The 12,247-nt window shown below is 40.0% G+C and overlaps 1 protein-coding gene across 2 annotated transcripts in view; it reads right to left on the bottom strand.

Moving 5' to 3' along the window:
* Positions 1-12,247, bottom strand: part of thada (THADA armadillo repeat containing) — a 135,652-nt gene that overhangs the window by 100,738 nt on the left and 22,667 nt on the right. For both annotated transcript variants that reach the window (XM_034681583.1, XM_034681584.1), the window contains exons 22-23: positions 10,780-10,889; positions 474-606 (exon numbers count right to left, since the gene is read on the bottom strand). In XM_034681583.1, coding sequence (XP_034537474.1) covers positions 474-606; positions 10,780-10,889 — 243 coding nt within the window. The remainder of the gene's footprint in view (positions 1-473; positions 607-10,779; positions 10,890-12,247) is intronic.

The following is a 12,247-nucleotide window of genomic DNA, read 5'->3' as shown; positions in this document are numbered from 1 at the left end:
TAAAATGTTTTGCATTTTAAGTCGATTTAAGTTCGATTTCAACCAATTTGTTAAAACAAATACAACCTAGGATTTAGAATACCAGAAATAATCTTTCAATTGAATTATGAAAGTGTAGAAATTTCAGCTACAGACACCCAAGAACCAAAAACTTTACAAAGAAAAAAATCTAAACTGGCTTAAACAGTAACAAAGTGTAAAAGTGAGCCAAGAAGGTTGGACTCACAACTGAGTAAACCAGCGTGACCAATCTTCAACCACTCAATCTTAAGCAAACTGAATCAGAGGAATGTGCTGTTTACTGACAAAATATCAGCTTTTTTTAGATCCTGTAGTTCTTCGAGTTAAAACATCAGCCTCTTGCCACCACTTTAAATTAAGAGTGCAGGCCAAGCATCACGCATGGCTCATTTCAAGAACCCCTCTTTGATACTCCTTCGCCCAAGTTGTTGTGATTAATTTTGAAAACACACCTGGATGTAGAACGGTATTCCAGCACTGCGTCTGGTGGCGCATAGTTTGGACGACGGGTCGCTGGATTTGACCTCCTCAAGAACCTCAGAGAGCCAGTGGGCTGGGAGCTGCTGCAGGGCCTGACTCCTACTCCTGACACACAGAAAAACACACAGGAATGATGAACATCTGTACACATCACCATGCTTACAGCACAGACACATCTAAATAAGTAACAAAACAGTCACACCTTACCTAGATCACACATTTATTATACATTTTTTGCAAAATCCATGGTAAATTCATGTTAATTGAGAGAGGCAAACTTTACAGAGGAAATTCCTGCTCTTTACCGAGTGACATATTTACCCAGATTTCTATGACATCTTTGACTTGGAGTGTTTAAAGACAAAAGCTAAGAATATGATCAGAAGAAGGTCTGGCACACATAAACCCACAAGAATCCACCCTCAGTGCTGTTTGACCAGCTGTTTAACAAGAGTCAGAAAAGCACAGAGGACAAATTATAACAATCCAATGTGCTAAACACACTGCAGAGTACTTCATCACTTACTTTTGACTCATCAGGGAAACACACTCTCTGAACAACCAGACGCAGCGAGGTTTAAACTGAAAAGCCTATTATTCCTAATCAGGGTTCCCACTCTTTTCCAGAGATCATTTTCCAGGATATTTCCAGGACATTTTCATTGATGATCAAGCTGGTATGACAGTCTAAATTTAGTTTGTAATTTAGTTCCTAAATAGTCTAATATGTTCCTCTCAGTGGAAGTCTACATTGAAAGACATGTAGTCTAGGAGTCTAGGAGTTTCTGTGCAGTTGTGTCGCTCTTTTTGTTCCGTTTGTTTTCACTATCGGGAGTTTGCACTCCTACTAGCTAGAGCAGGGGTTCTCAAACTTTTTGGATCCAGGGACCCCTTACAGGTGAGAAAATTGTCCAAGGACCCCCTCATAATAGTAACACAGATTAAGCACAGTAGTGATGTGTCATGATCAAAAGCTGCCGCTCTGAGAGCCGATGCTTTATAGTGAATCAGAAGAGCATCGAGAGAGAGACGGCTCCCAGTTTTTTCCCTTTCGTTTTTTTCTCACAGTGCTCAACCCCAGCTCTGCTCACAGCAGAACTTTGTGTTGATTGGTCAGCTTGGCAGCCATGCAGCCAATCACATGTGAGGATATAAGATACAGGTGATGGAGGGGAGGCTCTGTATCGTGGCTTCATCTGTTCCTTCAGAGAGAGTCTTCTTGAAGACCAGGCAAATACTCACTGAGAGAAGAAATCAGATCAGCCCATCCATGCTGAGGCATCTGATTTTTCTCAATGCCAACCTGAGGACATTAATAATGTTTGCTTGAGTTTGGTTCTGGTTCTGTTTGCTTGAGTTCAGTTCTGGTTCTGGTTCTGGTTCGGTTCTGGTTCAGTTCTGGTTCAGTTCTGGTTCGGTTCTTGTACGGTTCTGGCACGGTTCTGGTTCGGTTCGGTTCGGTTCTGGTTTGGTTCTGGTTAAGTTCTGGTTCAGTCCTGGTTCGGTTCTGGTTCGGTTCGGTTCTGGTTCGGTTCTGGTTCGGGTTCAGTTCTGTTAAGTTCTGGTTCGGTTCGGTGCGGTTCTGGTTCGGTTCGGTTCTGGTTCGGCTTCAGTTCTGGTTAAGTTCTGGTTGAGTTCTGGTTCGATTCTGGTTCGGTTCTTGTACGGTTCTGGCACGGTTCTGGTTCGGTTCGGTTCTGGTTCGGTTCTGGTTTAGTTCTGGAACGTTCTGGTTGGGTTCTGGTTGGGTTCTGGTTGAGTTTGGTTCGGTTCTGGTTCGGTTCTGGACGGTTCTGGTTCGGTTCTGGTTTAGTTCTGGAACCTTCTGGTTCGGTTCTGGTTCGGTTCTGGTTCGGTTCTGGTTCGGTTCTGGTTCGGTTCTGGTTTAGTTCTGGAATGTTCTGGTTCGGTTCTGGTTGAGTTTGGTTCGGTTCTGGTTTGGTTCTGGCATGATTCTGGTTCGGTTCGCTTCGATTCCGGCTCAGTTCTGGTACGTTCTTTTTCGGGTCTCGTTCGGTTCTGGTTGTGTTTACTTAAGTTTCGTTCTGGTTCTGACCCTAACCCTAATCCGAACCCGAACTCGAACCCTAACCCTAATCCTAACCCTAACCCTAATCCGAACCCTAACCCTAACCCTAACCCTAACCCTAATCCGAACCCTAACCCTAACCCTAACCCTAATCCGAACCCTAACCCTAAACCTAACCCTCATCCTAACCCTAACCCTAATCCGAACCCTAACCCTAACCCTAATCTAAACCCTAACCCTAACCCTAATCACAACCCTAACCCTAACCCTAACCCTAATCCTAACCCTAATCCGAACCCTAACTCGAACCCTAACCCTAATCCTAACCCTAATCCGAACCCTAACCCTAACCCTAACCCTAATCCGAACCCTAACCCTAAACCTAACCCTAATCCTAACCCTAACCCTAATCCGAACCCTAACCCTAACCCTAATCTGAACCCTAACCCTAACCCTAACCCTAATCACAACCCTAAACCTAATCCTAACCCTAACCCTAATCCAAACCCTAACCCTAACCCTAATCTGAACCCTAACCCTAAACCTAACCCTAAACCTAACCCTAATCTGAACCCTAACCCTAAACGTAACCCTAACCCTAAACCTAACCCTAATCCGAACCCTAACCCTAAACCTAACCCTAATCCTAACCCTAATCCAAACCCTAACCCTAATCACAACCCTAACCCTAACCCTAATCCTAACCCTGACCCTTATCATAACCCTAACCCTAATCATAATCACAACCCCAACCCTAATCACAACCCTAACCCTAATCCTAACCCTAATCTGAACCCTAACCCTAATCACAACCCTAACCCTAATCACAACCCTAACCCTAATCTGAACCCTAACCCTAACCCTAATCCTAACCCTAACCCTAATCCTAACCCTAACCCTAATCCTAACCCTAACCCTAATCTAAACCCTAACCCTAACTCTAATCCTAACCCTAATCACAACCCTAACCCTAATCACAACCCTAACCCTAATCTGAACCCTAACCCTAACCCTAAACCTAACCCTAACCCTAATCCTAACCCTAACCCTAATCACAACCCTAACCCTAACCCTAACCCTAATCCTAACCCTAACCCTAATCATAACCCTAACCCTAATCACAACCCTAACCCTAGTCCTAACCCTAATCTGAACCCTAACCCTAACCCTAACCCTAGTCTGAACCCTAACCCTTACCCTAATCCTAACCCTAACCCTAATCTGAACCCTAACCCTAATCACAACCCTAACCCTAATCACAACCCTTACCTTAATCTGAACCCTAACCCTAATCCTAACCCTAACCCTAACCCTAATCACAACCCTAACCCTAATATGAACCCTAACCCTAAATATAACCCTAATCCTAATCCTAACCCTAACCATAACCATAACCCTAACCCTAATCCTAACCCTAACCGTAATCATAACCCTTACCCTAACCCTAATCATAATCACAACCCTAACCCTAATCACAACCCTAACCCTAATCACAACCCTAACCCTAATCCTAACCCTAACCGTAATCATAACCCTTACCCTAACCCTAATCATAATCACAACCCTAATCATAATCACAACCCTAACCCTAATCACAACCCTAACCCTAATCCTAACCCTAATCACAACCCTAACCCTAATACTAAACCTAATTATAACCCTAACCCTAACCCTAACCCTAACCCTAATCCTAACCCTAACACTAATCCTAATCCTAACCCTAACACTAATCCTAACCCTAACCCTAATTCGAACCCTAATCACAACCCCAACCCTAATCTTAACCCTAACCCTAATCACAACCCTAACCCTATCCCTAATCACAACCCTAACCATAAACCCTAATCATAACCCTAACCCTATCCCTAATCACAACCCTAACCCTAATCCTAACCATAATCACAACCCTAACCCTAACCCTAATCCTAACCCTAATCCTAATCTGAACCCTAACCCTAACCCTAATCCTAACCCTAATCCAAACCCTAATCCTAACCCTAACCCTATCCCTAATCACAACCCTAACCCTAACCCTAATCTCAACCCTAACCCTAACCCTATCCCTAATCACAACCCTAAGCCTAACCCTAATCGTAACCTTAAACCTATCCCTATCCCTAACCCCAATCATAACCTTAACCCTAATCACAACCCTAACCCTATCCCTAATCACAACCCTAACCCTAATCACAACCCTAACCCTAATCCTAACCCTAATCACAACCCTAACCCTAATCCTAACCCTAATCACAACCCTAAACCTAAACTAATACTAACCCTAATTATAACCCTAACCCTTATCCTAACCCTAACACTAATCCTGACCCTAACCTTAATTCGAACCCTAACCCTAATCTGAACCCTAACCCTATCCCTAATCCTAACCCTAACCCTAACCCTAATCTGAACCCTAACCCTAACCCTAATCCTAACCCTAATCCTAATCCTAACCCTAATTTGAACCCTTACCCTAACCCTAATCTGAACCCTAACCCTAACCATAACCCTAACCCTAATCCTAACCCTAACCCTAATCTGAACCCTAACCCTAACCCTAATCCTAACCCTAATCCTAACCCTAACCCTAATCTTAACCCTATCCCTAATCACAACCCTAACCATAAACCCTAATCATAACCCTAACCCTATCCCTAATCACAACCCTAACCGTAACCTTAAACCTATCCCTATCCCTAACCCTAATCATAACCCTAACCCTAGGATCAGGGTGAGAATGGTTTTGTAACAGAAATGCACAAAATTGGGCAATTATAAGGCTGCTCATAAAAACACGGTACCTTAAAGGGTTTTCAACACAAACCATTAGTTTTTGCAAAGTTAAGGTAAAATACACGGCTACAAAAGATCCTAAATCAAGAGCCATTCGGGAGTTGAAAGAGCCGGCTCTTCTTTGGGAGCTGAGTTAAAAGAGCCGGCTCTCTGAAAACAGCCGAACTTCCCATCACTAAAGCACATGCTTACTACCATTTGCACTCTTAGTTGCCCTTGGAACTATTTGTATTGTAAAACGTATCAACGTAAATACTTCAGACCTGTACCATAGTGATAAACAGATAACACTTCAATTTGAATCAAGTAAATACCACTTGTATACTTTAAAACAGAGGGTCATTTCATTCCTTGTGGACTCAACATGACAACATTTATACTTTTCAAGTAATTGATCTTAAACGCTTTCAGAAATTAACAGTAGCAAGACTCACATATCCCTTCGAGCCACCAAATGGTATCATAACAATGGTGTATATGCTGTTTTGTAATGACACAGCACAATTTTATAATTTATTAGAAATGCATTCAAATTGTTTCACGGACCCCCACGCTATGGTTCGCGGACCCCCAGGGGTCCCAGGACCCCACTTTGACAACAACTGAGCTAGAGTACGGTAATTGAGCTCTCAGCCTGCAGAGAAAGTTGTGAGGCACAGACCCCCAAGCTCTCTGCCCGACTCCACTGGTCACACTATAACTTAAATATAAGACTCTTTGAATCAAAAGAGCACTCTACAAGGTTAATGTACCATTAAAATAGACAATATACCCCCGTTTTCTGTGAATGCATGATTATGAAGTGAAGGAGAAAAGATGTGAAAAAAGTTGTGCAGTGTCGTTGTCTTTTCCAGCACAGCGTGCACTCAACTTTCAATGAATGGGGATGTGTTTTGTTAATCGGGTCAGGTCGCACGCAGCCATGTTGGAATAATTTTCCAGGACTATATGTGATTTTCAAGGACATTTTACTTTTTCTCCCATTTTCCAGGTGTTTTCCAGTACTGGAAAACTGGTCAACTGTTTTCCAGGTTTTCCAGATTTTCCAGGACGTGTGGGAACCCTGCCGATGAAAGCAACCTAAACAGCAGATACTTCTACAGTCTCCAAGGATATTCTAAAAGTGATGGAATAGTTAAGCACGATAAAAACAATAAAGAAAACAGTTTTATCAACAAAAAAAAATCACGCATCACTCGGAGCTGTAGAACTCCTCTGTGATTATGCATGCATGCTATGTGCAGGGAAATTGTACGTTTCCAAAATGTGATGAATGAATCAAAATAACTTGGAAAAGTGGATTAGAGACTCATGTAGGGATTACTGATACAATATTTAGGTATAAAGAGCTGAACTTGTTGGCGAAAATTATGATGAAATGGTTGAAGTTGCCAAGAGATAATGGATGTAATGTAGTTAGCTAGTTTAAAAAAAAAAAGATAAACTGTTGTGGTAGTTAGGTCAAAAACTGATAATTTATTAAAAAAGTCAGCTACAAGTAATGGATGAATGAATTAAATAAGTGGCTAAAAGTAAAGAGAGGTTTGGCAGTAAAAATACACAGCTGAAATATGGTCAGGCACTAAAAAAAATAGGTTATTCTACAAATGATGGTGTGTATGAGAGAGTTAAAAGTAATGAGTTATTGCTGTAATTTGGCTTATAAAGAAACAGAAATGTATTATATATCTTGTGAGCTCTAAGTAATGCATACATGCATCTAAACAGGTAAAACAATGGATACATGATGTGGAATAAACTGAAAAAATAATACATTGATTCCAAAAGTTAACATAGCTTTAAGAGATTTGCAGGTTGAAATAGTAACCTCGTTCAATAGATGAACCATTGTAATAAATAGCTTTAAGAAGTGGTGAACCACTTCAACACAGCTCAAATAATGGCTTGATAAAGTCAGATGACATAATGTATAAATAGCGCAAATTAACTGATAAATGTAAAAAAAAAAAAAGGCTGATAAATGATAAAGACTAGAAATAGTCACAAAGTTGATAAATAAATAGATACCATGGCTCAAAGGAATTGAGAACTGTAAAAATAGCTTATGGGTGGAAAGAGAGAGAGAGAGAGAGAGAGAGAAAAAAATGTTGGAGAAATGGTTGCACAGTAGGCGTACGGTATAACTGGCTGAACTGATCAAGAATAACCTGAGAAAACAGTATATGATTCATGATTTTTACCTGCCTGCTGCAAATTAACTGCATTTCAGTCAGAAACACTCGTCATAGATTTAACCAGTTATTGCCAAATGGAAATACAGTTATGCTTGGCGCTATAAGGTCTGCTTTAAATAACTAATGGTCAAATATATGAAAAATAAACAACTAAAAATGTCAAAGGAAATTGGCAAACCTGCAACCATGCAAAAGATTCAGATGTGTAAAATAATATTTGAATATCCACTTATGTATTATGGATGATAAAGTAACATACAGTGTAATGAGTGCGTAGAGGCATTTTGGGTGGTGTTGATAAAGGGTTGTTGAGTTCATGTGACAGGCTGTGGTAATGTGTCTGAAAAAAGCAGCGCTGTAAATGACTACAGATATAAATGTACACGTCTAACCAAGGGGCTGAGTTAAACAGAGAGAAAACAGAGAATCTAAAGAGAGATGGAAAGAGTTTAAGGAAGAGAAAATGAGGAAGATTGAAGGGAGACACGGTGAGAGAGTGCAAACACAGTGGAACCAGCAGAGCCAGATCCCAGAGCATCAAACAGTCGTGGTTAAACACCCCGCAATCAACACCCCATAACCAAGCACACGGCCTGCATACCATCCACACACTGAAAAAGCTCACACACACACACACATCCGAGGAAGACACACACTCCCAGCTCTCCTACACACAACCACCAGAATGTCGGCCTCATTACACAACACACAGCCAGACTGCTTTCTGAACAAGAACAAAACAACAGAGTTTTGTTTTAACTGCTGGGCAGCGCTGGGTGGTTCAAAGTCAACACTGTCGGGTTTGTGGTTTATCACCTGCTGCAGGGCTAAAGACATCTTCCACATCCCACCGCTGAGGAAAACAGGGAGGGACGACAAAGTGAGAAATTCCTAATGCTGTTCAGAAGTAAAAGATAGTGCTGTTTCACCCCCTCAAGAGGAGAACAGTATTTACATAAATAGCAGAGGGATTGAGAGTGGAGTTGTAACAAACTTGTATAAAAATGGCTCCAGCTACAGCAGGAGTTTATAAGTAACTATGAAATATAAACCTACATCCAACTTTGTTTCTTCTAACCCACACTTGTCCAGAACTTTCTAATGGATTGTGTGATGTTCTGCGCAGTGTTTTTAGAGTGACTTAATATCTAATCTGACAGCAGATCCAGGAGTTATGAAGGTGGATGAAGGCAAGCTGAAGTTTTAAATTTAGCACAGAGACATTAAAGTGGTTTCAGTCTTTTCATTGATCTTGCAGTAATATTTTTGACCAGTTCATTTTTCTTTGAAAGTAACCTTACTTACATTCCTAAAGCAGTGAGAGAGCATCAAGTTTTACCATGGAATGATTTGTGTTTTTGCGGTGGTTTAACATAACCTGAGATGCTTATGTTTTAAGGTTAGCGTTTTGGGTTCATAACTGCACCTGCACTCTCACACAGCTCAATTAACTTCCCCTCCTTCCTAGGAACTCTCAAGGTTAGCTTCCTTCTGCTTACAGCTACTTGAAGCTCTCCAGTGCCCAGTTCGATTAACATTTAGCTCGGATCAGTACCAAGAATTTCTCTGATGGACACCAACTAGTGCTGTTCTGTTCCAGCGGTGGTGCATCTGTACATTTGTCTCTGTTGAGTGGCGGTCTTACTGCATCTACAAAGTCACATGTTGGCTTACATCTGACTTACTACAGTGCTAGGAATGGAAAATGTAGAAATTTTATACTGATTTACAATTTACAAACAATAAAAATGGTGAAATATGGTGAAATGATGCTGAAATAACAACTTTATGATGCAGATCTAGAAAAAAAAGTGTGAATCCATTTGCGTCAGGTCTTTCTGCCAAGTTACAAGCCACAAGTTTCTAAATTTGGGTTTCTTTTTCTACAGTTTGGACTAACCATTTCTGATGCAAGATCAGGACGTTAGGATGATCTAAAAAATAATAGGCTTTTACTATCAGAGGGGAAAAAAGCTGCTGCTTGATATCATTATTTTGTAATAATAATAATAATAATAATAATAATAATACGATTAATATTAATAATAATAATGTGAATAATAATCATATGAATAATAACAATAATAATAATCATCATAATAGATAACACAATAACATCATATAGTAATATAATGATAATGCATAATATTTATTATTATGTATTATTATTATTACTATTATTATTATTGTTGTTGTTGCTATTATTATTTTTTTTGGAAGCACTTTTTAAGAATGGAGCCTTCCAAAAAACATTACAAGACACAATCAAGAAAAAAGTCTAAATTCTAAAAGGTTAAATCAGATAAGAAATAAGTTGGAAGGGACAATCACATTACAGATAGAAGCAATAATAAGTAAAAGTAGAATTAACATGTTTACACAAAAACTGTAATGAAGTTATCTAACCGCTAAAAAGGCCGGTCTGTCTGTGTATGATATTTATTTTTCGATTCGCATTGATATTCAAATGTATTTTTTTCATGATTCATAGCAAGTGAATCAAACAAATACTGTACAGAAGGTATTTGTAAATGTTATTAATCAAAATATAACTCCAATATGTGAGTCTCTCTACAATCATTAATGAGGATTTAACCTGTGGGTGACAGAGCTTACTCCATTGCTGCCCCTTCCCTATGCAACTCTCTCCCAAAACAGATACAAAACTCCACTGACCTACATACATTCAAATCCCAGCTCAAAACTCACCTCTTCAGAACTGCTTTTAACTGGTCATGTTTTTATATCCACTGTGTTTCTATTTTGTTTCTTTTATTCTGTCTTTTAATTTGCGTTATTTGTAAAGTGTCCTTGAGTTTTCTGAAAAGCACTATAAAATTAAAATGTATTATTGTTATTATTATTATTATTAATACTTAAATAATCCAGATAGTATGTGTTAATCTGAAAGTTTTACAGTTGAAGGAAGTTGTATTCATTACATTTTTTTGCAACCAAACTGATACACATTTTTTTTAAACTGTGAACACTTTCTTTTATCTAATCATGAAATGTCATACATATCTGATTTTAACTTGATATATTGCTTCACACTCACTGCCCAGAGAGGTCCAAGTGAAAAACAACAACTATGAAGTCTTGACGTAGTTAAGTATGTTCTACGTTAGGAATGATACTGAGAGGACTGGCCCCCCCAGCTAATAACAAGGCTCACTGATGCTCAGTGTCATGATGGGAGCTAATGCCGTCAGCCTTTGAGCAGCGTTACCTTTCAGCCCCTCTGCCCTGAAAGTGAACACACACCTGCACAGCATGTCGGTGAGGCGCACAAAGCCCACATAAGCCAGTTCAAAGGCGCCACGGTGACGGGACTGCAGGAGCTGCTGACGGAAGTACAGGCCGACACCCTCCACCTGCAGCACAGAGAGACAGAGAGAGACTGAGATGTAAGAGGAGCAACACTGTGTGAGTGTGAGTGTGAGTGTGAGTGTGAGTGTCTGCGTGTGTGCGTGTGCGTGTGTGTGTGTGTGTGTGTGTGTGTGTGTGTGTGTGTGTGTGTGTGTGTGTGCGTGTGTGTGTGTGTGTGTGTGTGTGTGCGTGCGTGTGCGTGTGCGTGTGTTTCTCTTTAAAGCTTCTACTTTACCCTGCAGTATGAATGGATTTGAGTATAGGGGTCAGAATGACATAACTGCAGTCAGAAAGATTATTTAACAGGCGTGTTGAGTATCAGCTGAGCATCTGGAGCACACAGTGAGCAGCAGTGCAGACCGGCTGAATAGAGAGGTATCAGGTTCACTCTGTTTAAACATGTAGAGGCTTCAGTATCCTATACAACTGAAGAACAGCCTCTTTCAGTCACATAATCATTATAACATTACAGCTTTGACCATCAAGAGAAAAAAGTTATGTTTGAAATTATTTGACTATCTGTGTTTATGTTTGCAGATAAATGGTGATAGAAACACTCTTCATTGAACATATAATGCAGAAAACAATGCTTGTGGACATTTATAAATGGTGTCATTATGTAGGTGACAAAAGAGGCTCCATTGTTATTAACCCTCTCAGTACTTTCTGTAGCACAAGTAGCAAAACAACAGCTGGACAGTGGCTGGTCCACACTAGAGCTAGTTGGCAATATAAACAAATTGATTTTTTCTTCTTCAAGTAATGAGTATATGAAAGCAGCTGTCTTATAAACTTTGCACATCGGCTAAAACAAGGCAAAGAAAGGACTGTCTCAGCCATCAAACAATGACTCCCATCCTTTGCGTAATGAGTTTCTTCTTCCCTCTGGACGGAGGTTTGCAGTCCCAAGGTGCAGAACAAAGAGGGAAAAGAAAAGCTTTGTTCCTGCTGCTATCACTGAGCTGAACAAGATGTTGTGATATTTGCAGACTTATATATTAGCATTATTTATTTGGTTTTAAAACTGCTGTTACCTTGGTTTTATTCTGTATGTTTTTATTTATATATCTCATTCTGTTATATTATTTTTTCTCCTTTAAATTATGGTCGGTGGAGCATGAGTACTTGTATACCATGTTTTTGTGTTTTTATAGTTTGTCAATTCTGATTGGTCTGTGTGGTTTCATGTTAACCTTGTTTTGTAAGTGGGTGTCATCACTTTGCTGCAAAAGGAATCATACCTACGGGTGTAAATAAAGTTACCTAACCTATCTGAAACCTAATCATATCAGTAATCTGAAAGCTTCCCCTTGAAATTCTGTATTGGCAGTGGTCTCTATGATGTAAAAGCAACTACCCCACA

This window comes from Notolabrus celidotus, chromosome 4 (assembly GCF_009762535.1).
Source record: "Notolabrus celidotus isolate fNotCel1 chromosome 4, fNotCel1.pri, whole genome shotgun sequence".
Lineage (NCBI taxonomy): Eukaryota > Metazoa > Chordata > Actinopteri > Labriformes > Labridae > Notolabrus > Notolabrus celidotus.
The sequence above is the reverse complement of the archived record's forward strand: the minus strand, read 5'-3'. Positions and strand labels throughout refer to the sequence as shown.